This window comes from Colletotrichum tamarilloi (assembly GCF_030869305.1).
Source record: "Colletotrichum tamarilloi strain Tom-12 chromosome Unknown Scaffold_59.1, whole genome shotgun sequence".
In the NCBI taxonomy this organism is placed as follows: domain Eukaryota; kingdom Fungi; phylum Ascomycota; class Sordariomycetes; order Glomerellales; family Glomerellaceae; genus Colletotrichum; species Colletotrichum tamarilloi.
Genome location: NW_026849441.1, coordinates 69929 through 97785, shown reverse-complemented (window position 1 = coordinate 97785; position 27857 = coordinate 69929). Strand labels below are relative to the sequence as shown.

At 50.6% G+C, this 27857-nt stretch overlaps 12 protein-coding genes across 12 annotated transcripts; 7 read left to right on the top strand and 5 right to left on the bottom strand.

Annotated features, from left to right (window-relative positions):
• Nucleotides 1–327: 327 nt before the first annotated feature.
• On the top strand, nt 328–976 carry CTAM01_11238 (uncharacterized protein; the record flags this gene model as incomplete). The annotated part of the gene is made up of 3 exons (XM_060527249.1): nt 328–396; nt 493–636; nt 731–976. 3 exons carry the CDS (start codon nt 328–330, stop codon nt 974–976), a joined length of 459 nt encoding a protein of 152 aa, XP_060378103.1.
• A 366-nt stretch (nt 977–1342) lies between these two features.
• Nucleotides 1343–2695, bottom strand: CTAM01_11237 (uncharacterized protein; the record flags this gene model as incomplete). The annotated part of the gene is made up of 2 exons (XM_060527248.1): nt 1343–1865; nt 1938–2695. The coding sequence occupies 2 exons, from the start codon at nt 2693–2695 to the stop codon at nt 1343–1345; spliced, it is 1281 nt and encodes a 426-aa protein (XP_060378102.1).
• A 1364-nt stretch (nt 2696–4059) lies between these two features.
• Nucleotides 4060–5957, bottom strand: CTAM01_11236 (uncharacterized protein; the record flags this gene model as incomplete). Its single annotated transcript, XM_060527247.1, has 5 exons — nt 4060–4598; nt 4655–4742; nt 4799–5566; nt 5623–5757; nt 5814–5957. 5 exons carry the CDS (start codon nt 5955–5957, stop codon nt 4060–4062), a joined length of 1674 nt encoding a protein of 557 aa, XP_060378101.1.
• Nucleotides 5958–8885: 2928 nt separating this feature from the next.
• Nucleotides 8886–9044, top strand: CTAM01_11235 (uncharacterized protein; the record flags this gene model as incomplete). Its single annotated transcript, XM_060527246.1, has 1 exon — nt 8886–9044. One exon carries the CDS (start codon nt 8886–8888, stop codon nt 9042–9044), a length of 159 nt encoding a protein of 52 aa, XP_060378100.1.
• A 1063-nt stretch (nt 9045–10107) lies between these two features.
• Nucleotides 10108–10845, top strand: CTAM01_11234 (uncharacterized protein; the record flags this gene model as incomplete). The annotated part of the gene is made up of 2 exons (XM_060527245.1): nt 10108–10576; nt 10691–10845. The coding sequence occupies 2 exons, from the start codon at nt 10108–10110 to the stop codon at nt 10843–10845; spliced, it is 624 nt and encodes a 207-aa protein (XP_060378099.1).
• Nucleotides 10846–12060: 1215 nt separating this feature from the next.
• On the top strand, nt 12061–14573 carry CTAM01_11233 (fungal specific transcription factor; the record flags this gene model as incomplete). Its single annotated transcript, XM_060527244.1, has 5 exons — nt 12061–12206; nt 12260–12430; nt 12499–13222; nt 13277–13528; nt 13581–14573. The coding sequence occupies 5 exons, from the start codon at nt 12061–12063 to the stop codon at nt 14571–14573; spliced, it is 2286 nt and encodes a 761-aa protein (XP_060378098.1).
• Nucleotides 14574–14970: 397 nt separating this feature from the next.
• CTAM01_11232 (cytochrome P450) lies at nt 14971–16674 on the bottom strand (the record flags this gene model as incomplete). Its single annotated transcript, XM_060527243.1, has 3 exons — nt 14971–15293; nt 15353–16229; nt 16306–16674. 3 exons carry the CDS (start codon nt 16672–16674, stop codon nt 14971–14973), a joined length of 1569 nt encoding a protein of 522 aa, XP_060378097.1.
• A 1260-nt stretch (nt 16675–17934) lies between these two features.
• On the top strand, nt 17935–19802 carry CTAM01_11231 (amino acid permease; the record flags this gene model as incomplete). The annotated part of the gene is made up of 5 exons (XM_060527242.1): nt 17935–18197; nt 18284–18360; nt 18419–18694; nt 18759–18927; nt 18998–19802. The coding sequence occupies 5 exons, from the start codon at nt 17935–17937 to the stop codon at nt 19800–19802; spliced, it is 1590 nt and encodes a 529-aa protein (XP_060378096.1).
• Nucleotides 19803–20297: 495 nt separating this feature from the next.
• On the bottom strand, nt 20298–21702 carry CTAM01_11230 (homogentisate 1,2-dioxygenase; the record flags this gene model as incomplete). Its single annotated transcript, XM_060527241.1, has 2 exons — nt 20298–21555; nt 21635–21702. 2 exons carry the CDS (start codon nt 21700–21702, stop codon nt 20298–20300), a joined length of 1326 nt encoding a protein of 441 aa, XP_060378095.1.
• An 862-nt stretch (nt 21703–22564) lies between these two features.
• CTAM01_11229 (fumarylacetoacetase) lies at nt 22565–23948 on the bottom strand (the record flags this gene model as incomplete). Its single annotated transcript, XM_060527240.1, has 2 exons — nt 22565–22908; nt 23006–23948. The coding sequence occupies 2 exons, from the start codon at nt 23946–23948 to the stop codon at nt 22565–22567; spliced, it is 1287 nt and encodes a 428-aa protein (XP_060378094.1).
• A 445-nt stretch (nt 23949–24393) lies between these two features.
• Nucleotides 24394–24804, top strand: CTAM01_11228 (stress responsive A/B barrel domain-containing protein; the record flags this gene model as incomplete). Its single annotated transcript, XM_060527239.1, has 2 exons — nt 24394–24498; nt 24598–24804. The coding sequence occupies 2 exons, from the start codon at nt 24394–24396 to the stop codon at nt 24802–24804; spliced, it is 312 nt and encodes a 103-aa protein (XP_060378093.1).
• A 1828-nt stretch (nt 24805–26632) lies between these two features.
• Nucleotides 26633–27838, top strand: CTAM01_11227 (uncharacterized protein; the record flags this gene model as incomplete). Its single annotated transcript, XM_060527238.1, has 2 exons — nt 26633–26860; nt 26912–27838. The coding sequence occupies 2 exons, from the start codon at nt 26633–26635 to the stop codon at nt 27836–27838; spliced, it is 1155 nt and encodes a 384-aa protein (XP_060378092.1).
• Between the last annotated feature and the right edge of the window lie 19 nt (nt 27839–27857).

The following is a 27857-nucleotide window of genomic DNA, read 5'->3' as shown; positions in this document are numbered from 1 at the left end:
CAGCCCGGGGTTCAGTGCCCAGCCTAGCCGATCGCGGTCTGACAGCCGCCGGGTGGCTTAAGCGATGGTGAGGGATGTTTATGCAGTCAGCAGATAACCACCAACGGGCGGTTATCTGTTAACCCACATGAAATCGTATATAAACCTAGGCATTCCCCACAATGATTACAGATATCCATCTTACGATACTATCTTCAAGAGACTTGATAGTGTCAGGCTCAACTATCCATACAAGAATTCCAAGCACGAGAGAGACCCTTTCGACCAAAAGCGCCAAATCTGTCAAATTCCCCCACGGAACCTATATTTAGCTCAAGAACCGTAGCCATGGGTCAAACGCAAAGTATCTCGGCAGAGATTGAAATCCAGGCCCCGCCGTCGGCCGTGAGATCAGTGGTAAGGACCCTGTGAGATAGAGCGAACCCGAAGCGCGTTTCGGACAAATGATGGAAACTTCCATGAAAGCTCTGTGCTGACTTTGCGTCTAATTAGTTTCTGGAGTTCAGCAAATACAAGCAGTGGAGCCAGAAGTGGACTATCGAGCCGACTGAGCCGGGCAAGGATCCCTCGGAGCTCAAGGATGGCGATAAGATCAAGGTTGACATGGGAGGCATGGCGTTCAGTCCAGTCATTGTGGTAAGGAGTTTTCAGTTCTTCTCCGCTAGATGGATTTTGCTGTCTACAGTGAGGTGGTCGTGATTGAGTTTACTGACTCTCTTCGAATGACTAGGAAAACACAAGTGAGACGCTCCATTGGGTGGGGTCAGTTCCGCTCTTGTTCACTGGCAAACATGAGTTTTGGTTCAATCCGAGTGAGCAAAACTCTGGAGGCACCAGGTTCATCCAGGTCGAGGAGATTCGTGGCCTTTTGGCGTTTATCATGGCACCAATATGGGGGTTCAGGCAGAAGGTTCTTTTCGGATGGAACCAGTTCAATGAAGATCTGAAGAAAGAAGTCGAGAGTCGCCCGTTCTGAGATGTCACCTGTCTCGATCGTTGACTTTCATTAGACACTTGAAGAGGCATGAGAGGGACAACAAGTTCGAGGTTAGCCAGAAGCTCTTAACATGACTGAAATGAACTTTTGGTAAATGAAAGGCTATTTTCTCAAAGCAATTTATGTCACGAGTTATGGCACGCAGCAATGGGCATACGGAGTGTGGTAAAAGTGGCTTAACATATTAAAGTAGAAATAGACAAAAGGAAAAGGTCTATATACACGATGTCTGAGATAGACACGTGATTCAGCACGTGACGGGCACTTCGTGAGATGCGGTTACTATCCCTGTTACGTGACAATTTACATCCAAACTTGAGTAAGAAGGCGCATTTTCTACACCAATCAAACTCTTTGTCGCCAACTGTAGTGCTCCTTCGGATCTCTCAGTAGGTCCCTCATATCCTGCACCTGCTTCGCTCGTGGACCCTTCTCCAGCAAGAATTGCTCTTCCGCAAGCTTAGCATACTCGAGAGCCTCCTTTTCCATTCCCAAGGAGTTATAATTCAACGCAGCAAGTCTGAAAGCATCCGACCCGTGAGACTGGTCAAGCTGCTCTTGCCGGTAGAGCGAAATGAGCTCCTCAATCATCTCCTCGTCGACCTTTGCACCGTTCCAGTGACTCATTTGCTGCTCGATTTGCCACATTTTACCGAGACGTTGATCAGAAGAGCGGATGAAGGCCTCGGAGAGACTGCATTGCTGACAAGTACAGCCGAAGCCCCAGTTGCGCTGAGCTCGATCTTGTCGGACGGCGCGGGAGCTGAGGGAGTCGACGTAGGAAATTGTGAGTTCCTCGCCGGGCTGAATGTCTTTTATGGCGTGTGTGTAGTGCCGCATATCTGAGTCGTCGATGTAGAAGGCAACGCTGGGCTGTGTTAGCTACAGGCAATGACATAATGTGTAGCTCATGAGACATAAGAGAACTTGGGTCACTTACTTTGGCCTACAATCGTGATTGTAACGCGAGACTTCTGGGTAATTCCCAAAGTGATGACCATCTCTGATCCCAAGGCCAAGCTCAAATGAGTTGGTGTGCATGATATCGTGCACCTTGTGTCCTGTAGATTGATGCTCGCGAGACTGACCCATCTGCGCCATGAAAGCCTTTCGAGTATCCCGCGGAAGCTTTCCGGCGGCAACATCAAGCAGACGGTACTGATTCTCTAGATCAATATCATCAACGAACCTGCGGTGCACAACAACAGCCGGCGGATGGGCCATGATTCGCTGCCCACGCCGAATGTGCTGGTTCGCAATAACACCCAGCCCCTTGCCGGGCATCTCCACCACGCGGAACAGCTCGCTGTCGCCTTCACCCTTGATCGACTCCTTTGCAAAAGCCGCTAGATGAGACGCCTCTTCGGCGTTGTACGCCGTGCTCACGAGGACGATGCCGCGACCATTGGCGAAGGATGGCCGCGAATAGGCGCAGTACGCTCCCGCGCAGGAGTGAGGGCCTTGCCAGCCTTCATCCGAACGCCAAATGTCCTTCTTGGGCGGCTTCGCTGTCCGATTTCCGGCGAGATTGTCCAGGGCAGGCGACCCTCCAGAGGTCAAGACTGTGGGTTTGCTGCAGGCGAGTTGGGAGTCTGGGAGAAGCGGGCTTGCGGCGCATGATTCGAATAAGGGCACTTGAGTCTTGAGGCCCAGTGTTTGGCCAAAGGCCAGGCCTGCGAGAAGCATGCGTATACTCATTTTGATAGTCGTTGGTTTTGTTTTTGATGATTTTGGTAAGAAGAGAAAGTTCGGTCTGATGTATTTTCGCATCACTGTAGAGTAGAAAGCTCGGGAGGACCCTCGATGGCCGTTTTTGATGTTTCAAGGGCGCGTTTCAAGATCGCCGCACCAAGGTCCGTGGGTCCCATGCAAGTTCTGAGCTTGTTGCACACCTTAAACGCGAAGAACTCCTGGGGATGTGGGGCCTAATTGATTATTTTCCTCATTTGTTATAGCTAAATCAGTAGTTTTGCTCTTACTTGCTGCCGATGGTCGTGTAAGTTGATAGGGGCATCTTACATGCGCGGCTACGTTGACAACTTTGTATACATCATCAAGCTGAGGTACGAATTAATGTTGGGGAGGAAACACAATCTGGGCATGGTCGCTACAGTAATCAGAAGTTCAAATAAATTACCTGATAGAACTTGTCAAGTTGTCGTCAAGAAGAAATAAGCGGCCTTTTCCAGAACTGTTTTGCCGCCCGCTTTGTAAGTGGCTGTCAACCGTCATCACCGAGTGGTCTAGAAATGGGACGTGCCGTAGCTCAGACTCCGTGCATTCTGTCATATTCATTGCAGCACGGGTATTAACCATCATCTTCCTTTAAATCTACTAAGCTTTTGATAAAGATTTCATTGGATTTGTCTGAACAGAAGCAGTCTGTAACACAGAGAAGCTCATCCGCGTCATCTTGAATCTGCGCCCTGATTTCGACAACATAGTAACTGCCAGTTCTGCTTCTATAAGATTGAGTACGTTGCAACTTAATCTTCCCGCACTCGCTATCTGGTGTATAGGCGGGAATGATAATCATATCGCCGGCTTGGGAGATGGACAACATGTTGAGACTTAGGTACTTAGTCAGAAAAGACATGGAGAAGATAAAAAGTTTGAAGGTTGAGGGAAGTTATGGGTTGGGAGTTCTTACTGTTGAGGTCCACGAGCCCGGCACATGGTTTCGGGACAGTATTGGTCGGGTTCTTACGCTTGACGGATATGGGTTGATACCTAGTCGACAATCACTTCTTGAGACATCCAGAGAGATGATTCCCGAAGTAGCATTGCAACAACTGCATCAATTCGACCACTAATATACCACATCTGGATACACGAATCTCCAAGTTGGGTCCGGTTCTGTGGCTTCACGGACGGCATGCATACTTCAATATCGTGTGAGGTCAGGTTGATGTATTCATCAATTGTTGCTAACAAACTCTCAGAAGCCACGAGTCGTGGGCAACCAACTGAGAGGGTAAACTAGGTACTAAGAATCATTTACGTCGCATCACGCATTATCATCCAACGTTTTCATGTCTCTCCTCCCGTTTCATTATCCAGCTTCAAGGAGCGGGGGTGGCAGCAGGCAAGCAGGCGCAAGCACTGCTAGCCTGAGCAACCTTATCCTCCTTGGCGCAGTTTTGCACCGCGTGCGCGGGAAGAACGCTAGCATCCTTGACAGGCTTGCTCAGGAACGACTTGCAGAAAGCCTGCGACTCCTCGAGACGGCCAGGGACGGAAGTGGCGCGGAACGAGCGCAGGCAGTTGTCGGCGTTGCAGACGGGGGCCTTGGGGCAGTCCTTGCCGGTCAGCTTGACAACGAAGGCGCCGCGCTCGATGGTGTTGATGAAGATGTAGCCCGAGGGGAAGTAGGCGTACGAGGACCAGGTGCCGACGAAGCCGACGTAGCCGCCGCCCTCGAAGTCGTCGTCCTCGGGGTAGATGTCGAAGTAGGCGGCCTCGCAGACGCCGGCGCCGGTGGGGTCGGTGGGGATGGAGGTGCCGTCGAGGACGCGGAGGCCGGCGCCGTAGTGGGATTGGTAGATGTAGTTGTCGATGACGTACTGGTTGTGGTCGATGGCCTTGGTGGGGTGCTTGAACTCTGTAGTATTGTTAGTCTTCCGTTGTGCCCTGGGATAGGTTGTTTGTGATACGCACCTCCGGTCTGCTTGGGGTTCTCAAGGTCTCTGATGTCCCAGATGAAAGTGACGGGGTATCCGTCTCCGCCAGGGCCGTTGCCACGAACCTGTAGGATCAAAGTTTAGCTTTTGCTGATATTTAGTATGATGCAATTTAACATACCTCATCAAGCTCGTCGTCGAGGACAAGGAACTCCTGGTTGTTCACATCAAGGACCCAACCCTGGTGAGTGTAGGAAGCACCCTCGTACGAGATGCGGGAGATGATGTTAGTGACGTTGGCCTTGTCGGTAACGTCGTAGATGGTGAGAGTATCCTCGTTGTAGCCGTAGCAGATGTCACGGCCCTGGTAGCGCTTATCGGGCCCACGGTAGACCAAGCACTGAGCGTCGTGGACGTATCCATCGTCCTTGGCGCAACCCAGAGAGACGGGGTTAGAGGGGTCCGTCAGGTCGAAGAAGTTCAGACCGGCGGCGCAAAGAGGGTCGGTACGGGGCGCGGCACCAACGGCGACACCGTAGTTGAGCTCCTCGTTGATGACAACGTTGTGAGCACGGCCCAGGGGCAGGAGGGCGTTGAAGTGACCGGTCAAGTCAGCCTTGGCGTCAAAGACAACGGGGTTGGCGGGGTCAATGTTCAAGAGCTTCTTCATGTCGAAGATCTGAATGCCGTGACCAACGGCCTCGGAGCCAATGACCATGTAGTGCTTGTAGGAGCGAATCTCGCGCCACTCGGAGGGCGCCGAGTATTGGGGCAAGCGGCCGAGGTAGACGAGCTTGCCGTCCGAGAGGATCTCGGCGAAAGCGGTACCCTCATACTGGCCGATGGCGACGAACTCACGACCATCGTCGTTGGTCCATCCCCACGAGGAAGAGCCCTCAGCAAGGGGACCACCGAGGGCAGCGTGGCTGACAAAGGAGTACAAGTCGGCCTAGAATGTGTTACTCGAGCGTCGCGGCAGGAGCCATGTTTCTGGTGGGAACTTACGTTGTGACACCTGAAGGTGTTGTTCCTGTCTCCAACGACAGCCTCGGCCCAACCGTTTACACAGGGGGTGTAACCCAGCTCGGGCCAGACCTCACTGTTGTAGGCACCAGCTTCTCTCTGGCGAGCGAACTCGGCCTGGCGTCTTTCGTCAGTGACATTGCCTGTGGTGATCATCGAGGTTTTGAGCTTACCTTCTTAGCAGCAATGACCTGTTCGTGGACCTTGCCAGAATCGTAGAACTCAGCTGAAATGGCATCGTTCATCTGGATCTCCTTGGCCATCGCCGAGGCGGCGAGGACGGCAAGGGAGCCGAGGTAGGATGAAGCGCGAACCATGGTGTCTGATGTCCAATGCAAACACTCTGAACGTGTTTTGCGTATTGAAAGGGAGGGTTGGACTGAGATGAGCGAGGGAGGTGGATTGGAGGCTAGATTCCCTTGGAGATCAAGGCAAACCGTTTCGATGAGAGGTGGGCATGGTTCTGGATTTATATCCTGACCCATTAGTATGGACGGACCATAGTAACCAAAGTACCAATTGTGTCTGCTAGTCATTATTTCCTGTCATGGAAGCTTGATATGCAGTCATGTCGGGATGCCTGCTCGCGCCTGGGACTGCTGGAGTCCATCGATCTGGGCATTGTCTCGGCAGTACCAGGGGGACGTGAGTTGGTTCAGCAAATGTTCCTCGTGGAATTGCAACCATGGGAAAGTCGGATGCGACCAAGACATGCCAGGCTCACTGCACCGCAACATGTACTAGGCCATGTTGCCGGATGCAAGACAGACGGGCGGTGCAAATAACAGCAACGGTTGCCGGCCAGTCACAAACGGCGGCAGGGTAACATCGCATAGTGGGGAGCACTCCGTACAAGTGAGGTACCCAACTATCCACAGACGTAGCAGTGAGCGATAATTAACGAGTAATTCCAGGCGACAGTTCTGCTCAATTGGCCACCCGCTGGAGTGTTCTTGGAGGCTCTTGGCGGGGATCCCGAAAGGGCAGGTCCCGGGATTAGTATGGCCTTGGCGGACAACGGTCCGGGGAAGCTTCGCAGTCACGGCGCAGGCATAGCGGGACTTGGAAGTCCACTTGTCCGGGATAGCCTCCTTTTCCTTGGGCCGCTTCATTCTGATCTGTTGATGTCCTTCGAAGCTGGCAGCGTATACGAGGTACGCGATCACTTGTCTGCGTAATAAATGTCGCAAGTTGTCCCTTGGTCATCCCGAGATAGGAGTCTTTCCATCCCACGCGTGCTAGTCTTGCAAGTAGCAGTTCTCACCAAACGGAGGGATTGAGTGCAGTCAGACTCAAGTTGAATCGCCAATGTCATGACTGACTGTTTCGTTGCGACCAATATTGAGCTTCCACTCCGGATCTACGGATAAGTTGAGGTCTGGGGGCATGCTCAACTGCACGCAACCTCACCCCATCAATCCCATGATGACCGCTCCCGCGTGGAGCCCCTGGGTGGCCGAGGCGTCCGAAGACTCTCCCTTCACGGAGCGCAGGCCGGCACAAGACTGAAAGCGGTGATGAGGCTCGCGGCAGCAAAAGTTCTTTCGGTGCGCGATGCATCGGTGCCAAGGCTGATAGCAGTGGGCCAAGTACCTGAATCAAACAGGACGTCAGTACCTATTGGTTGGACAGGGACATATTGATAGGCAACTGCCAAGCAAACAAGCGGCCGGTCCGTCTTGTCTCCCAGGCTGCCTTGTTCAGCACAGAAGTTGGATACGATGGAAGGTCAGAGCTAGCCGTCGACGGCGTTTCTTTTCCTGACATGGGGCGCGATGATTTCCCTGTCGTAGAACGGCTTTCGAGACAAAATGTCTAGGTCACAGGGTGTAGGAGATTACCAGGAAGCGCGCCAAAGTGTTAGTCAGAGGTAACCCGTATTGACTTTCTTTTGATCGTCGACTGCCGTCTACGGATAGAAGCTCGGTGGGAATAAGCGACGACACCCGAACTCTATCTAAAAGTTAAAAGAGTTTATTTCCCCTTCAGGTACCTCCTGGCGCCTGCATCTGCAAAGTCAACAGGGATCGTATCAAGCCCCAGTGTGAATGGTTCCCCAAATCTCCACCTCCGAATTGGCTTCCATCGGCTCTTTTGCCTCACCTCCTTCCAGTATTGCCATTTTCTTACGCGGAATCGGGTCAGCAATGCAATGTTTACCCGTCTGATAGCTGCACGGAGTGACGGGCTGGAAACGAGGCTAGGGAGCGTTGGGTTGAATCGACAGAGTCTGAATAAGAATGACTGAATCGATAGCTGAAGCGCACAGACGAGGAAGACTTTACCCACTGTTCTGACTAAGAATACCTGCGAGACAGTCAAACAAGCTGTCAGAACGGGTCAGAATATGATCTCTTCGCATTTGAGCCTTGACTATTTTCCATGCAGTCGACTACTGCTGCTGCTAGCGTGCTACTGCCCCGATTGCTTCTATTGAGCTGCTTCCCTGCAATTGAAGAGGGCAACTTCTTGCTCAGTTAATAATGACTGACCCGACATCCTCACTATCTCCCCCGCTTTAACTGTCCAAGCCTCGCTAGACTTGAAATGGCAGGAGACCAGAACCGTTACTTTGGACCAACATCACCAGGCCTGCAGCCGATTCGATGTCTCCACCTCCACAAGTCATCCAACATCCATGATTCTCGTTTTGTTTTCGAAGGCACTTTCGTATTCACAATCATACCCTATCAGCCAAGACTTCAGTCTCCAATTGTTGCGTTGGTCCATCCGGGTTCCTTTCCCTCGGGTCTGTTGTTGGAGTCCTCTTGAGCCAGCTAACAATGAGGGAATGCAACCTCCCGAAATTGACGTTAGTGCTCGTTGTCTTCATGACAGTCGAGCGTGCCGAGGTGGGCAGAATACCTGATCAAAGCCAAGAGTCTAGCAGCTCTCCAAAACAGCAATTCTCCCGCCGGTCCACGCGTTGACCAGACGAAGAAAGCTGGTCGATGACGATAGATGAGAACGGCAAGACGTGATCAGTCTACGTTTCCCAGAATTTTCTGTGCGCAAAATGTTGTCTTCAAATCCAAAAGATTCTAAAGAATTCACTCTTCTTACAGGACTCGGGCTTACTCGACCGGTTTGCGTACTCGTGCTTGTGCATGGTAAATATCAGCGAGTGGCATTTGACATAGTCCACATTGGAGTCTTCCCGACTTGAGCCGCTCAGGAACTGTTGTACTCTGTACTCTGTAGGTAGCTTCCTCTCCTGATCAGCAACTCGCAATGATTCGCACTAGATGCCTGTTCGTTCTGTTGCATCCATGCACATGTGCATCTCGCGTGGCTGCACATGGTCAGTCTACAGACGCATGGGTATGCGGGACGGGAACAGCGTGAACGTCTCCTCGTTCCGCGCGGCTTCCGTCGCTTCAGCTCCATTCTCCCCATTGGGCTGATGTAACTGCAGCATTCTGCCTAGACCGTCGTTCTTAGACCTAGAAGCAGAGGGTGGACTCATGGGCCCAAAGAACGGATGATCGATCGGCATGGATGCGATTCGGTCCCTTGGCAGGGGCTGATCTGGGAGCTTTGAACGCAGATTTGACCGCCTGTCATCAGGTGCTCGAGGTGTATGACCCGGGCTTTGATCCAAACAGACGGAATGGAGGAATTCTGAGAAAACCAATGTTGGTTGTTGGTTATTGCCGGGTTTGCTGTTTTTGAAGCCATTCGTTGGTACTTGCAACGTAGAGCCTTGCGATCCAGTAAGTAGATGTTGGTATTGCGATGATCACACGTCCCTTCAAGGCAACCAGCGACTCCCTGTGTACCTAACGTAAATAAACTGCAACAAAGACCAACATCATCGCAAGAGACAACTCCGGAACTGAATTCGCACTAAGTACTGGGAGGCGCAGAAATGGTTGCTTGCATACCTGTGCCATGCCAGGAAGTTGAGAGAAACAATGCCTTAGTTCTGATGGGGCTATCACATCACTACAAACACAATACGATCTCGTATTCGAAGGTTGAATGCTTGTTATTACTTCTTGAACTTGTGCTCGAGGTCACACTTATAGATGTCCCGACTCCCGAGCGTTATCATTCCATGATTGCTTGCTCGATACGAGATCCATTACGGCGGCTGAGATTCGAGGGAGCGAAGAAGATGGGAACTTCTGATCTTTAAGTGCCAAAACCGGTTGATGCGACCAATTGAGCTCTTTGTCTCTTTGTGGTATTCAATGATCGTGAGCACCGACCTCGCCGCGGCGTCTTTGCAAACAGTTTCTGAATAACACTGGCAGCAGAGTGGTCTGATGACTCTGGTCCCATTTTCCTTTGTACGATCTTTTCGTGCTACCACTGAGCCAGTCATCTAGATGGGCAGAGGAAAAACTCATAAACAAGACTCACGACCCATTGGAATCAGTCTTAGTTTCATGCTTCATCGAGAACACGCTCTCTTCCATGTTTTAATCCCTCGAATCGGTACACCCTTTTGCACGTAATAACACAATGTACGGCTCTACTCTCCCCCTGATCATCTGTGCCCTTGCCGTAGGCCTAGCCACAGCCCACGCAGTCCCAATTGATACGACCATTGATCCGAGATCTCTCGATGAGCAAGGAAGAGAGAAACAGCCCTGGGCAGCCCACGACGTCCAATGTCACGACGAAGCCGACTTCCCGGGCCACGCCGATATCAACCCCAGCATGCAATGGGAAGCTTCGTTGAGTTTCTGCGCCAGCGACCAGGGCAAACGGATCTTCACGACGTACCATGACCCGGCGGAGAACCATTATCCGGTTGTTTTCAGGTCGCGCTACAGGTGGAAGGATAGCTGGAAAATCAACTACGACTTTTACGTTCAGTGGGTGGCTGGCTGCAGAACCGCGTTCGGTGCGCAGAGGGTCGATGATCCTTTGCTTAGCAAGGACGGAAAGCCGTCCTGTGCATCCATCATGAATGACAATTTCAAGAAGTGTAAGTCAACTCAGGCTACGACGCCATTGGATTTCAACCTTCTTAAGCAAACGAGCAAAGTCGAAATCAATCGCTACAATATCTGGCACTGAGCTAATCTTGCGCAATGTTCAGGCAACAACGGCGGCGTTGGCGGTGCAACCCAAGTCGGCTGTCTTCTCTACACTTTTAACGGTGGGAAAGGCGATAATCTACTCACGGTGGCCGAACTTGAACAACGCAAGATCTACGACAACAAGTACAGTATTACGAGGGGACCAGAACCCTGAGTCAGACGTAGATTTTCTCATCACCTGAAGACTTGGCACGGTTTGTGCTGGAGAGGGAACAATTAGGACAGGTGTCGTGGTCGTTGGATGATATGGCGCTACTTGCAGGCTCTGCGCTACAGATGTGGTGTCTCTTATTCTATAATCCTCAAGTCAGTCTAATCCCAGGCAGCTATGTTGAGGCTCTTCATCAATTGCATAGCTTTTATGTTTCAATTCGTTCCAGGACGGTCAATACTTCTGTGGTTTGTTACAACTTCTTCCTCCCCAAGAGGATGCATCTTCACGCCAGGTAGAAATCCACCGCCTTTGTAACAAATCTGAGGCGTGCGTTGCATTTCAGATGATTCAATGCCCTGAAGACACTAGATAGTGCAGGCTAAAATGTGCTTTCATTTCCTGGCCCCCTCTGACGCTCAATTTAAGAGTTTCACTTATCTATTATTACTGCGTCCTTTTCTAAACGTGGGCCACAGAAGTTCCGAGTATGAGACTCGATTAGCGACATTGAAATCGGCTTTTTGGATCAGGTAATCTTGACCTGTTGATGGGATTAGACTAGACATTGCTCGATTTTCCTTTCTTGCGACACGCTTTGAGTTTACTCAATTGAGCTCAATATAGCTGATCACAGTGTTGAGGAATTTACGTGATATCTCAATTGTGGCTTGAAGTCCTGAAGTTATAGAAATTGCGTCGTTGTGAAGAACCAAGACCAAATGCGATTGGTAGCCTGCAGCTTATGACTTCGGAACCGTTCCGTGGCAGCTCGATAGGTGAGTGAAACCACTGGAGTAAGTATTGTGGTGTGCAACAGTGTAAAGTAACTGTGAGCCCCTCAGCCCAAACTCGCTGTCCAATTCATACACGCCTATTCAATTATTCTCATTGAAAAACAAAATTTCCTAAGTCTCCAAAGTCTCTGGAGTCGCGCACAACAGACGGAGGATGTCACTGAGTAATTGCTGCAATATTGGTGGCTCATCAAACCCCACGAAGCAAGGCGGGTGCGGGTAGCACATGCGGGGAAATGTGCCGGAGGCCGGATCCCAGTCGGTATTCGGGGGTAGCACACTTCGTACTTAACCCCCACTCTTCCCCAGCCTGTCGAGTCGCGGTGCAGCGCAACTTCTTTGAACTCTAACGGTGGCCAACCTCCTGGCCAGATATTCTGTCGTTTCTGCGACTCGTCTCGCACTCCACAGACTCTTCAAGATGACAGTAGAAGACGAGGACTTTGACCTGTCAGGTAATGAAGAAGCGCAGTCTCCCACGGCAACATCGGGGGCGCGCAGGAGGTCGGTGGCTGGCTCGACACATCCCACGAGGTCTAAGCGTGCCAAATATGCAGCCGCTGCTTGGTGAGTGAAACCAAGTCTCAGAATTTCATAAGTGGAAGCTCATCATGAAATAGCACCGAGTGCAAGAAACGGAAACTCAAGTGCATCAGATTAGAAAATGAGGAAGAATGCCAGAGATGCATGTCAGGCGGCGTTTCATGCACCTTCGGCCCAGCTCCTTCGCAAGATGGCGCGACTGGTGTCAGGGAAAGGGTCAGAAGTAGGAGAAAGTCGAGGCAAAATAGGTCAGTACGCCCTCTTGTTCAAGTATGCTTGAAATGCCTTGTTTTAAGTGCTAATTCGCACCCAACAGCCAGCCAAGTACTGATCTCCGGAGCGAGCTCTCCATGCTCAGAGAGCAGGTGGCTACCCTCGCAAATACCGTAGGAAAGCTGGCCTCTGACAAGAGCCGTCAGGGAATGTCAGCTTCCCCAGGATCCCAGCAACAAATGTCTCTTCACGACAACTCTTCTGTACAGGGAGAACAAGAACCGAAGCAACCACAATTTGTGGGACCCACCAGATCAGCGTTTAGTCTCAAGGTTGCCGAAACGTCATTAACGAGGATGGGGATCTCAGCCCAGGATCCGGTCACGGCAGCGGTCAGCGAGTCTCTTGCACCGACCCGATACCCGACCCCCGAACAATCTGAACCCCCGCAGTGGGCACCTGGAACAGATATCCTTCTCACTATGCCACTTGAGGAATTCGTGAGACTTCTTGAAGTTTTTGAGGAAGAGGTTGAGATAGTCTACCCCTTTATCGACACGCGTGAGATGATTTCGAAAGCAGCAGATATTCGTGCGTACGTGGAAGCAAATACAGATTGCATGGCACCTGGCGCCATGACAGGCGGAAGTGTAGACATCAAAGATGTCATACTCGCAAAAGTAGCTATAGCCATAAGCATGGTGGTCGAGGCGCATGGCAAGAACTTATCAAGCAGCAAGCTGGTTGAACCTGTCAAACATCTGATCTACCAGCTTACGCTCGATGCGGAGGCTGACCTCAAAGTCATTCAAATAATGGCTATGATTGTAAGTCCGACAGACCCGTGGTTTTGGTAGTCGAAGCGGCTGACACTATGAAAGAGTATCTACTACTTCTTCTCAGACGAGGAGTTACTCGCATGGAGAAACATTGGCATCGCAGCGCGAGCATCTCTGGAGATGGGCTTACATCAGAATCTGAGTCTCACAGACAATTTTCCAGACCCAAAGACGCGGAGTCTAGCAGTGCGGGTGTTCTGGTGCGTTTATGTATTGGATCGTCGCTGGAGTTTCGGAACCAGTCTATCATTTGCCCTGTTTGACCGAGATATCGATCCAAACTTGCCTGAGCCAGTGAGTAACCCTACAATCTCGTAAGAAGCTACTTCGCTAACCTGAGTTCCAGTCTGAAGATTTCCAGTACCTTCGTTGTTTGATAGGTTACGGGCGTTTATGCTCCAAGGCATGGGACGCTCTGCCTCCATTCAGCGCACCATCTCAGTCTATTCCAAAAGACACGGTTGCATTCCTTGACTTTACAGCGCAAACTTGGCTCAACTCAATACCCCCTGATCTTCAACTACGACATCCGCAACATGGCAGTATACCGACAGCTCAGCCCCGATCCATCCGCCGGCTACGAGCCCTCTTGTACCTGCGGGGAAATCACATAAGAACTCTGATACACCGACATCATGTCATCAGCTCTGCAAGCATCGAAGCTGATGTCGAGAAGGCACGTCTTGTCGTGGATATTGCTATCGATAGTATATCCGTCTTGGTTCATCTGAGCGAAACGAGCGATATCTACGAACGGCAGCAGAGCGCGTTCAACTATTTCCTGTTGAGTTCTCTGGCGGTCATCTTTCTTGCCGTCTGTCATGGCACCAGAATATTTGCCGAACCATGCAGAGACAGCTTCCTCGCCGCGGTGGAGCTCGTCAAGTGTTTCTCTCGCCAGGGAACAGCCAGTCGCAGACTTTGGAAGAGCATACGGGGTCTCTTGCCCCTAGCTCATCGCATCGGGCTCCGCGGTGATGAAATCGCTGGTGGCCGACGTGCTGATGCAGGCGCGCAACAATCTTTGAACATCATCTCCAGTTCTTCTCACCCCATGGACACTGTGATTGAGGAAGAAAATCCCACGTCGGCTGTTGGTTTGGACTCGGAGTTTGCCCCGATGCCATCGGTACAACCCACGGGTATGAGTGCAGAGTTCGGTGCTGGAGCTCCAGATGCATTTGCTCTCAGCAACGACTTGATGTTCCTCTTCGACGCGTTTGGGCAGACGGAGGATATATGGGCAAATGGGATGCAGGACTGCGTGGGTGGCAACGAGCAGCAGCAACCATTGTCTGGAGAGGAGGAGATCTCACGTCACTTTTGGGGTTTGATTTAGACTGCTCTTATGGAATCGACCAAGGACATTTTTCAGCACAAGTCTTTGTGAATGTAAAATTACGGCTACTCGTCGCAACCTCTGGCAAAAATGGGTCGCAAGATTGCATTATCAGTGAGCAGGACAGCAAGGAACGAAAGCGTTGAGCCTTGGAATTTCGGGGTCTTCTAACGTATGGTAAAGCGTCCTCAACTGAGTCAAGTCATCCTTCGCTCACAATTAGGGTGCCGAGGATGTAGAAATATATCTTGATCTTGAAATAAATCTTGCATTTGGTATTCATCCCCTGTTTAATTGGAAACTTCCTGTCAAGCTCACCTCCTCTAACCTCCCCTCCCATTCACATGAAGTACTTTCATCTACACCATCTCCCATCAACTATCCAAAAGCGCACCCATTAGACCTTCTCTTCGGTCGCCTTTAGCACATCACTCAATGTGCTAGTATCGCGAGGCACAAATCTCGCCTTGTACGGCCTAGGCATCGCTACAAGGGAAGTAGGATCGGCGTTGCCAGAAACGGGATGGTGGTCCACATCGTCGTGCTTCTCAATCTTGAAGCTATTGAGAAGTCTCATGTAGACGAGGTAGAGCTCGCGGTTGGCCAACAAAGAGCCAGCGCACATGCGGTAGCCGACGCCGTATGTGAACAACGGCGCGTCAGGTTGCTCGAACCACCGCTCGGGGCGGAAGACCTCGGGGTCGGTCCACACTTCAGAGTCTATGGGGTGTTAGTGGAGTACTTGAAAATTGAGGCTCAAGGTGAAGTATATGTCTTACCCATGTTGCAAGCCCACGCGTTGAGGAAGATGACTGATCCTTTGGGGATGACGGTCTGTCCGTAAGGAACATCACGAACCGAAGCTCGGGGAAGAGCAAGGCGAAGGACAGTGTAGTATCTCAAGGATTCTCGCACCAAGGCCACGATGTACTTGCACTGTTGGTCGTCCTCGGCGTCGCAGAGAGGTTGCTTCTCGCTGTAGAATTCTCTAATTGCGGCCGCAGCCTTGTCTTGGATGTCTGGGCGCTGAGAAAGCATGGCGATGAACCAAGCCACCTGGGTCGTGATGGTGTCGAGTCCTCCTGATAGCATTGTCAAGCTGATGGAGGTCAGCTCCGCCTGGTTCAGCTTCGCATCCTTATCCATGATGACGTTGGCCTGGATACAGGGCTTGTGAGTGCCGTTCGCCATGCGCTCATCCAGACCTCTGTTCAGGGCGGTCAAGTAGACATCGCGCCTGCTGCGCATCTCTCGTGCCTTGGCGGAGTGCATGTTAATGGGGTTAATGCGCAGGAGAGGGATGTAGTCCTGAAGGTTGCCCGTAGTTGAACGGAAGCGGCTAATCTCCTCTTCGACGTGAGTGATCTCCTTGAAGAGGTTGTCCTTCTGACTGCTCATGCGAGTACCCCAGTTTAAAGTCAAGGCAAGGGACAATGACAGGCGTTGAATCATTGGCATGGGATCAACGGGAGCCTGTCCAGCCTTTCCATATTCGTAAAGCTCCTTAATGAAGTCTCGCGATTCGACATCGAGATGCGGCACATAGGTGGCTACTGAGGGTCGGTTCAAGGCTGAAGCAGCGCCTTTGCGGCGACGCTTAAGAGAGTCGCTGTAGGGAGATGTACCGATGGTCGTTCCAGCCGTATCTGAGAGAACCTGAAGTCCTTCAATCAGCCTCATTGCCAAGATATTGGTCTAAAACACCATGCTATGTCATCATCTGCTTACATACCTTGTGGAAAGTGTAAAACTCTGGGCGAGAACTGAGTGCCTGAGCATTCTGTCCGAAGAGAGCCCTGGCCGCAGAAGCAGAGTTCACGACAACAACAGGAACATTGCCTAGTTGGATCTGGTAGACAGAGCCAAACTTCTTGGCCCATTTACGGTACTGCTCAGCCGCGTTGACCCGGATATCCCACAGGTTGCCGATGAGTGGCAGCCCTCCAGGACCGTCTAGTTTTGCTATCCTGGCCTTGGAGCGAATGAATTCATTTGCAATGACGTAGATGAGGGGTAGGAGGAGAATTGAGATGGCAGTCGACTGCAGAGCGTGGTCAAATATTCTTTGCTTCAAAGCAAAGACGGCAGTTGAGATGGCCATGGCGTCGAATTGAGATGTTTCTGTGCTTCAACGTGTTGTAGACGATGAATTGTGTTGTAAATCTGATTCATTACTCGAACTCGCTAGCTAACCACCACCTCCATGATATACGGACAGACCCAGCTCGCCGTGCTTACCCGGCTTCAGAGCCGCTCTCTGAGTATCAGAAGCTTTCCTGCCGGGTCCCGTCGGTACTGTCCTTCCTGGCAAACCACCATCTGGAAACAGACCTCTCGGAACTGGTTTATTACGAAGTACACTAATTCCCCGCGTTCCCCACCCCCAGGTCGCTTTGCAGATGCAGCCAAGGGTATGACCCCCGCACGGAACGTCGGGATGGCTTGCAGAGAATGCGGGGTGCGTTCCGAGCGGAAGCTATGGGGTTCCGAGTAGCAAGCAGTGTCGTTCCCGAACCTTTCCCTGGACTTCTGGACCTCTCCAGGCCCGATAATATGGCATGAGCAGGCATTGCCTTGCTTGAAAGTCGGATGCCAAACGTGGCTTGGACTTATTCCCCTATTTTCTCAACTACAACTAGATACGGCAGACAGACGTGTCAAAGGTAAGAGTAAAGATATCGCAGCGGTTCCTTATCTTTCGCCAGGAGTCAGACAGTGAACAAAGACACGTTCAGCAGATATGGTGATTCTCTCTACAAGGATGGCCGGCATCATCCCAAATGACCAATCAGGTGACCAAGTACCTGCCTTACTCCTCATAGGTGTCCAACACTTCTGCAACATCAGGACCTTGCCTCTCGTCGATCACGGAGGGGGCTGCTTATTGTTGTTTACTGAGTCTGTGAGGCGTGTTGCATTTGGTGACCCCCAAACCCCCAACTGCCCTCTCTCGGAATGCGGAAATCGCCCATGCTCCAGTATCTCGCTTCTCGACGAGAACGGTCAAGCGCCGCCACCGGGCATTGTCACCAATTTCTCAGCCCTGAACGCGATTTCCATCCAACTAGAAACACCAAGAGCCTGTTAAGATCAAAGCATTAGCAATAGTTATTCTGCTAGGCATTGTGCCGCTGCTGCCGCATCATCAAAGCCAGACTGGTGCTGATAGTTCGCGCTGGGTAATCCCAATCCCCGACATACCCGCGTGACTATCAGTCTGTCACATCCCCTTTCTCTTCGAAATTCTGCATCCGCCGTGTCCGGTACCCCAATTCCGTGTTCCGGACTCGAAAAGAAATAAGAAAGAAAGCAAACAAAGTTGAATGGGAAACACCCAACAGCAAGAAGCGATCCAGACAGAATGGCTCGAAACTCCATCATGGACCAGAACGAATCAAAGACCGACGACCAGCTCAAGGTAGTTGATAGCATCCCCGGCTATCTTGTCCTTTCTGATGAAGAACGGCTCGCGCAACTCGGTCACCAGCAGGAGCTGAAGCGGCAATTCTCTTTGACAACCTTGGGGGCATTATGCCTATGTCTTATGGCAACATGGGAAGCACTTTCCACTGTCATTGCTCAAGCACTCGTGAATGGCGGTGCGCCATGTCTATTCTACAACTTGTGAGTTTATTTAACCACTCTATTCTGTGTCTGTCACGCAGTGGAGAACTTTCAAGTCGTCGAACATGGGTTGACAATCTGCTCAGTGTTCTTTCCTTTCTGTGCTCTGTGTGCATAGCATCATCTCTTGGCGAGATTGCGTCCATCTATCCTACTGCAGGAGGTAAGCTTCTCTGAAAACCCTGGCTCCTACCTTCTCAAAGCTAATCACTCCATTGTAGGTCAGTATCATTGGGTCGCCGCCTTGTGTCCCCCTCGTAGCCGATCACTCGCAGCCTTCACGACCGGCTGGATCTCCGTGGGCGGCCTCATTGTCTTCTGTGCATCAGCGGCGTTTGCAGCTGGCCTGCAGACCCAGTCCTTGATTGTCATCAACGACGACTCTTACATACCGGCACGATGGCAGGGCATGTTGTTCTACTGGGCTGTGCTCCTATACTCAGCGGCGCTCAACATCTGGGGATCAAAGATGCTGCCCCACGCAAACATGATCTCAGGTAAGGAAGACAAGAGGAATAAAACTAAAGTCCATTTACGCCAACTCTCGCTGACCTCGCTAAGGCATTCTCCACGTTGTGGGTTTCGTAGTCATACTGGTGGTCCTTGGCGTCATGGCTCCCAAAAACACCGCGTCTTTTGTCTTCACCGAAGTTGTCAACAGTAGTGGCTGGGAGAATGATGGTGTGTCGTGGCTCGTGGGCTTGATTAGCGCGGTGTATCCTTTCCTTGGGTAAGTCTCCCCTATGAACTATCTTTCCATCTATGGTCTCGCAATAGGTCGCTGACTTGGTTTATAAAAGGTACGACGCTGCTTGTCACATGGCCGAGGAGATCCCCAACGCCCCACGTAATGTCCCCATTGCTATGGTCGGAAGCGTAACTGTAAATGGCCTGATGGGCTTCATTTACTGCACAGTCCTCCTGTTCTCGACAGGGTCACTGGATTCCCTCTTGACTACACCAACCGGCTTCCCCTTCATGCAGATTTATCTCGATGTCACTAGATCTCGGGCGGGGGCGACAGTGCTCTCGCTCCTAGTGATCTTGATCGCAATTGCTGCAACAGTAGGCGGCATTACCTCCGCTTCCCGCACGCTCTGGGCCTTCGCTAGAGACAGAGCTGTTCCATTCGACTCGCATTTCAGTTACGTCAATAAGAAACTTCAGGTCCCAGTAACTTCAATAGTCTTTGTTACTGTGGCCCAGATTCTTCTCGGCTTTCTCTATTTGGCTAACACTACTGCTTTCAATGCGGTCTTATCTATGGCGATTATCGGCATCTATCTTTCCTACAGTATTCCTATTGCTTATATGTTGTTCGTCGGCAGGGGCAAGCTCACTCGCAAGGAGTACGGACCTTTCAGGTTGGGCCCGGTTGTGGGTCCGGTCTTGAATGCGATCAGTCTTGTTTGGATGACTGTTGTCATCATTTTCAGCACCTTCCCTTCATCGCAACCGGTCACTGCCCAAAATATGAATTATTCTACTGTTGTCATGGCAGGCTGGTTAGTCTTCGGCCTTGCTTATTATTTCATCCGAGGCCGGGCGAAGTTTGAGGTTCCAGTTGTAGTATCGGATATTGTGGAAGGAGTTCGGGATAATTGAGCGTCAAGGTCGGTCCAGGGAGCTGTCATCTCGTGATGAGTTTTTGTCTTTTATACGGCCAATTTGTTTCAACCTTCTGCGTTACTATCAAAGCATCGTCTGGAGGATTCGCTTGGAGACCTCTGTAGTGCCGTACGTCCTTGGCCAACGTATACGTGTATTCAATTGAGATTGGATTCTAGCCATATATACTCCCTTATCTGGTTGTAAGTATGGTGAAATCCATGCGCTTTCAGCTAATATTATACGAAGCGTAAGTGAATACATCACATCATCTTAGTGTTGAACAACTTCCAATCTGTTTCTCTGAAGGAAAGAGACTTAGAGCTCATGCGAACTAATAAAGGCACAAACAAGTGACGATATCGCTTGAAAACACTTGCCTTATACAATGTATCGGCGCAGGATGCTGTCCACTCAACCTCTTGATACAATCTGTTTCATATTTAGTTGCCCCTAATGATACGAATTTCAACCCGCTTATGACACTACACATTACTCTGGCCTTTTGAAGTGGGACACCAGTCCCGTCCAACTATCTTCGCTGTATCCTTTCTGAACCTTCTGACATGTTTCCAAGCCCCAGTCCGTCACTCCAATCATCAAAGAACTCTCAAACATAAAAGCCATACTTCCCTCGCCGATCTTCTGCGGCTTCAACTCGGCATTTGACGCCCGCTCAAACGTGCTAGCATCAGGGCCATGGGCAGACATGACGTTATGCAGACTTGCTCCAGCAGGCTGAAAGCCGCCACCAGTCTTTGCGTCATAGTCGCCGCAGATGAGGCCCATGAACTCAGACATGGTGTTTCGGTGGTACCATGGAGGGCGGAAGGTGTCTTCCTGCACAAGCCAACGAGGCGGGAAGATGACAAAGTCGGCCACAGCCGTGCCTGGGTGGTCTGACGGGCCAGTGAGAACCGTATAGATGGATGGATCCGGGTGGTCAAATGAGATGCTGCCTATGACGGAGAAGCGCCCAAGATCGTACTTGTATGGGTAATATTGTCCATGCCAGGCCACAACATCGAATGGCGTGTGGTTCTGTGTTGCGATAAAGAAATCCCCGTTGAACTTATTGACAATTGACCACTGACTTGCGTCCTCATCAAAGGCTGCCGTCGGAACTTGAAAGTCCCGTGCGTTGGCCAAACAGTTGGAACCGATAGGGCCTAATTCCGGGAGTACAAAATGACCTTGGTAGAGCTCAAGGATGTATCCTCGGACTGGTCCGTTAGGTAGGTTGACTTGGTATCTGATACCGCGTGGAATGACGGCAATTTCGTTGGGACGAACTAGCAGGTTGCCTAGCTCGGTCTTGATGTCAAGCACACCATGCTGGAGGACAATCAACATATCTCCGTCAGAAGAGTACATGGCCATGTTGGAATCCATGCTTCGACCAGCAGCAAAAATGAAGATCCCGAGACCCGTCTTCATGCTGGGATCCCCGGCGCCACCGACTGGTCTAAGGCCGCTGATCCAATCTGTCTCATTGTTGATGTCAAACGGATCCCAGCGCAACTGATTCGGGATTTGGTGAAGTTTGCCTCCGGAGTCAGGTCTGTTCTGCCTCAACGGCTCGAACGTAGAGTGTGCGGCCGCTGGAATGATACGATAAAGCCAAGTCTGAAGGTTTTCATGACGAGGTGCTGTGAACGCAGTGCCGGATAGCTTCTCGGCATACAAGCCGTATGGCGCTTTTTGTGGAGAATTGGCACCGATAGGAAGAGCCCCTTTGATCGCTTCTGATCTAGATGATTGTTGGTCAACACCAGTTGACGAAATAATGGAGTTCGGCACTAGTACTAATTCAAGAAGCCTGAACTTACTCATGAAGAGACCCAAATCCATTGAGATACTCGTACTTCTCCTCAGTGGAGAAATTGGTCACAGGCATGGTTGTATGCTGGATGAGGAACGTAGTCCCGAAACACAGTTATAGTCGTGAAGATTGATAAGGTAGGCAATGAATGTATCTTGAAAGCATGCCTCAATTGTTTGGTATGAAACAGCGCTTATCATCTCCCTCGAATGCAAATCTTATGTAGTATAAGAAGCCTTGGTTATCTGCATGTTTGGGGTGGCACGTGTGATTGGGATGCGCACATTGGGACAGCACCGCTGCAGTCGAAGCGACCAACCCCGCGTTGCAGTGATCCGAAGGGAAAGGCAAATGAGACATGATGGAATCAATGTTACGGAACTAACTGTCACGGAAAATTACTTTCACTGCAAGATGCAGTGTTTGAAGTCAATTCGTGCGTCCACTCGGAACTGCGGAACACAAACGGTTCCGAATAAGTTGCGGCTCATGAACACGGCAACGTTCAGGGCGTGGACATCTAGAAGAGGGGAGATTCGATTACATCAGATCTCAGCTAGACCTTGAGCTTCTATCAGCTAAGTGACTCAGCTGTTGCATAACGCGAAGGAAGCCCCAAGCCCGCCAAATGTCTGCAGTTGGGGAACAACGATGCAATAGCTCATTGGCCACCTTCTCGGAATGGACTCGTCATGCAGCCATAATTTTCGAAGTTCAGTTTCCCTTGATGACCAGTTTTGAAGAAAATACATCCAGTATTAGAATCTGCAAAATACCAGTTGGTTGTGCCTGACCATCACTGTTCGATAAAAATGAGCAAGATATAGCATCTTAAACATCCGCACTTCCCAGCTGTGGTATTATGTGACTTTGATGGCATGATGTATTGACTATGTAACTCTAAAATCGCCAATTTTTCATAGGCCTCTCATTGCTTTTACATTGCAATTGGAGGCAGTATTTGGCCAACACACTCTCCAAACCCAACTAATTGACCATCCTGTTCGCCAGCCCAGCCACGAATAACTACCGTGTCGCCGTCTTGGATGAACTTCCGCTCTTGCCCGCCATTCAGCTTGATTGGGACTTTGCCTCCTTGAGATTGCTCCAGCAAGCTTCCCTGCGTCCCTGCTTGGTCCCCTGAAATGGTACCAGATCCGAGAAGGTCTCCAGCACGAAGATTACAGCCAGAGATTGAGTGATGAGCCACCATCTGCGGCCAGGACCAGAGAAGATTCTTGGCAGATGTGCGAGTAACGGTTGTTTCCTCGCCTTCTGAAGCTGCATCGTGTAGAAAAGCGTGGTTAGATTAGCCTGGTTTTTTCCTAACGCAGCACATTTGCCATAGGTGTATGGTAGTCGGGAGGTTCCAACTTACGAGCAAGAGTTACTTCTAACTTGATGTCAAGAACGCTGTCAGACCGATCTTCTTGGAGATACTTCTGCAGTTGGGTTTCGTTCTCTAGCCCTTTTGTTCTGAATGGCTCGAGTGCGTCCGCAAGCACGACCCAGGCGCTGATCGAGGTTCCAAAGTTCTTCGCGTTGAACGGACCAAGGGGCACATATTCCCATTGCTGGATATCTCTTGCACTCCAGTCGTTCATCAAGACGTAGCCGAAGATGTGCTCGTCGGCATCTTTGACAGACACCGGGCTACCAAGGTCGTTCGGCTTGCTTATAAACATGCCCATCTCGAGTTCAATGTCGAGGCGCGCACATGGCCGGAAAACGGGCTCGGTTGCGCCAGGGGCCGGCAGCGCCTGCCCCCAAGGCCGTCTTAGAGGAGTTCCAGAGACAACGACTGAGCTTGCACGACCGTGGTAGGCAACGGGCAAATGGCTGTAATTCGGCTGAAGGGCGTTGGCTGGTCCACGGAACAGGACACCGACGTTGTGAGCGTGGTTTCTGCCCGCAAAAAAGTCTGTGTAGTCTCCAATGGCGAACGGGAGGTGCATAGACACCTCAGAAATGGGCCTCAAAGCTGCCTTTTTGAGGGGTTCATTGTCCTTCAACACGTCTGGATGAGGTGTGTCGTTGAGAAATATGTCCTGGAGGTATGAACGGACGGCGCGATGCACCGGTCGGCCAAGCTCGGCAAAGGCATTTAGGGTGGGCTGTGAGAACGTTTTTGCATGCTCGGCAGACACATTTGCTGCTTTACTGAAACCTCCGCCCGTAGCAAAAGCATCAAGGTCGAGGATGTGTTCTCCGATGGCGATAGCGGGCCTGTGTAATTGCTTATCTTTGCTCGAAATCACCCCGAAAGGAATGTTCAGCAGCGAAAAGTGCGACCGGGGTGGGATGGGGAGCCAGGACTTCATCTTGCGCAATTAGACGTGGAAAGTCTCCAGCAATTCTGTTGAATGAATACCTTAGTAATTCGAGCTTGGTTGATCCCGTGTATTAACATGCTTCTATTTACATTTCCATGATCGCCCTGACAGCCATCGAAATGGTGGGTTCCGAGAATCCGAAATTTGGTTCCGACGGCTCGGAATGCAAACAACCCCCTCATTCAATCACGAATCTGCCGCTGCCGGCGGTTCAGGGATCTTCGGCAATGGAAGTTTCTCGGCTTCTGTGTTATCTGTCCGAGTGTAAAAACGCCCGACAAGAAAGTCGATCTGGGGGAAGATGAGTCTGCCAAGTTTCAGTCTTAACGCCAGCTATTGATCGAATTACACGACAATTACCACAACACAACGACACCAAATTGCCCCGTAGCATTTGATACTCTAGAAGACCCAAGTCATTAGCTTCACGAAAATGTCTGAACAAATTACGAGAATCACTCTTTTCAAGATTCCAGACGAGGAGAATCAAAATAAAGTATTGTCGCTCTACCAGCAGATGCCCCAAAAGGCCTTGAAAGTGAGTATAACAACCTGGGCTGTTGTTTACGGAGTCAATCTCCATCTGGCTAGCACTGTTTCGATACCGTATCATGAGCTCTGAGCTTACTAGTTGTAGGATGGCAAGCCGTACATCGTCTCAGTGAAGGCCGGCCTAGCTGTTGCTGATCAAAGGGCCCAAGGGTTTACGATTGCGGCTATCTCTACATTTTCATCAAAAGAAGACATGGATTACTATGATAACGGCTGCTCAGCACATCAAGAGCTGAAGGGAATTGCTAAGGGTGCTCATCAGGGCTTTGCAATGGTATTTTTCAAGGGTTAGGTTCCAAATAAACTCAGCTGCCATCAACTATAGCCCAGAAAACATTCAGTGATCCAAACTGTTACCTTTATGGCTGAGTTCCGAACAGATCAAAGGACACCAACGACTTGCAGTCATAATCAGGTGTGATATCAATCGACAGGATACTTCATGATTCCCCGCCGCCCGTCGTATGTACAGTATACCTGATAGTATCATGTCACCTGAAGATGGAACAGTGCAATGTGCATAAAAAGATTAGAGCGACAATGTTATTCTTCTGAGATTATAATTAATAGAAGTTCGACTCCAAACCCATACAATGCCGTACCAGGATGGTGCGGAAAACAGCGACTTGGCTTTGTATATATCGAATGAGTTCTTCCGGGACTTCGAAAAAGGAAATCATAATTGGATGAAATATGCATAATAACTCCAGTATATAACAAGAACGTAGAGTTCCGTCTCATTCAAACGAAACCTGCATCAAACTAAGATTCCCCGACAGTGACTCGCTCACTCGTCATGCCTCCTCACTTCGATAGCCTAATGCAAGCAAAGACATGCTCGGGTTCCTTCTGGAAGCCAATCTGCGTCATTTGTATTCGACTTCCTTAGAAAGTCATGAAGTACAGTTCCTTTGTACTGGAGGGAAGTTTCTCACTTACGCTTGAACAACTAATGCCACTGAGTTCTCCATTGTTGAGCGTCTTTTCTCAGCCAATCCAGAATGGGGGCCAAAGATGAACCACTTCAATTGGTATCTCACTAAAAGCTTCCGCAAGCGTTATAATTGCAGGGAGCATTTGTAAACCTTCTCAGACAAGACACTGACAGCTTTTCAGAGTTCTTGTTAGTGGTTATCCATGGATCTTAGACATAGCCTTGATTGCTGGATCTGGCTGATGTCAGAGGCCTTATGGTTGGTGTTGGGCACTTACCCCATTCCAACAATGACGGTAGCCCCCAAACAAACATGGCAAGGTGAAAGGCGCCTACGTATTTCCAACAGTATGTTGGCTGTCAGGATACGTGCCTCTTACTTTGCGCACGAATCACAGTCAGAACAACATGTGGGGAAACTGAGGCCGCTCGTGCCTGTTCCCTCCAATGTCCATCTACACAAAACGTCTCGCCATGGACATTGAAAGATTCGACCTAAGTTCTCCCAAGAGATACTACGACTCCTAGAGCAGTACCTCCCATCGTGTATCGATACACACATTTCTTGAGTTGTGTATACTTGGTTCGGCGCATCTCCTTTTTTCCTCCTAACTCTTACATAGCTAGTTCCTCAGCCTGGGCTTCTCAACATATCGATCATCGTACCCCAGGTAGTCTCTCGACCGTGGATTCGAGAGGCATGGACAAAGATCGATGGATCTGTCAAATATGCGGCCTGTCCATTCACAGGACCTTATATAGAGGGCCATTGTTAGAGGACACTGAAACTGGCGAACTCGTTAATCCTCCGGAATTGAAGGATTTCGGCAACTTGGAGGACATGTTCAGATGGCTCACAGAAGCCCGTCTGCTTTGCGACCCTGACGACGAGTCTGGGAACCTTCCAAACTACGCAGAAAATCTCATGCACCAGTTGCAAGGATATGACGATCTACCAAACACAAGTGATATTCGGCCGAGATCCCAAGCATCAGATATCGAGGTTCATGTTGCTGCAGCAAATGAAGGGCCCAAGCTCCTCAGAGTTGACCCTGACGGTAGCCGACAGCATGTCAGCTTTCAAGGGAGCGAGGGGTACTCGTTTGATGACCAGATCTACGCTGCTGTCCACTCCGAATGCTTGGACATCGCTGAATGAGTATTCGCATCCTCAACGCTAACGCATATGCGGGATCTGCGTGGTTTGTGGACAGCTCTTAGATGGAGGCAGAGCATCGCTTTCAAATGCGGAGGCTGCTGGGGTTATCGTCCTCAAGCAAACTACACTCTCGGCCGCAACAACTACTGTGTGCCTCATTCCACCGTGGCTGGTGAGCCAACCTGGGAAGAAGAAGATTTCTCTGGGCTGCATTGGCCTGGCCCTTATGCTTCTACTCTATCAAATCTATACTACGTAAGTGCATGCTGTGCTCTTTTCGTCTTCTCTGATCATTGATATCTATAGACTCTCGCTAGCAGCCCCTTAGAAGTCGAGGGACTGACGAGCTGTCTGCTCCAAAGTTTACGCGCCTGCCGATCCAACGTCACTCGAACCAAAAAGGGTACCGAACTTGCCAACAATATTTCCAAGCTACCGACCGAGATCCTTGATGACATCTTCGCGGCCATGGGACGCGACATGCCTCCCGAGTCTTCTCATCTATTGCCCCAGAGACTAGGGAAGGATCAACTCAAGGCCGGGTCCTGCGGTCTTCTTCCCTGGCTGTGGGATATTGATCCAGCTTGCGTCGACGCCAAAGATTCTGAGCCCTGTCCTGGTGGTGAGTCTTTCGAGTGGGACTGGGAGCTGTTGGTGCGGCAGCTCAGCCGGAGCGTTGACTACGGTGTTCTCCCAGATGTACCTGACACTATCAGAGCCACACCCAGTGTCACTGGCCCTCAAGGCAAACCGACTATGGCAGGGGCTGGCTATCACACTGATTTAGCCCATGTAACCGCTGGTCTACACAAACGACGTCGCATATGGCAGCTACTCGAAGAGATATTCGTCGGTGATACATTGCCATGGCCAGCTAGACAACGTTGTCGCTATGCCTGCTGGTCACGCATGGAGACGCAAAAGCAGGACATTCCCTTGTGCTGGGACAAGACTGGAAACATTTTGGCCCGTCCTATCTGGCTTCCTTCCATAGAATTTGGATACTCGGATAATCCAACAGGTGAGGGCCATCCCATGTTCTTCAAGAGGCTTGGGGGTGGGGTACACAGGAGATGCGGCAAGGCGAGACCTCAGTACTGGCAGCGGCGTGAAGTGGAGAAGAAGCATGGTGACGAGACTGGTGAGACTGAACAGCAAGGCGATACTGAGACTCCGGCAGCGACTGTTGAAGAAATCTATGCCGTCCTTCGAAAGCTTTCATATCCTGTCTGAGATTCCGGGCTAGCAAGGG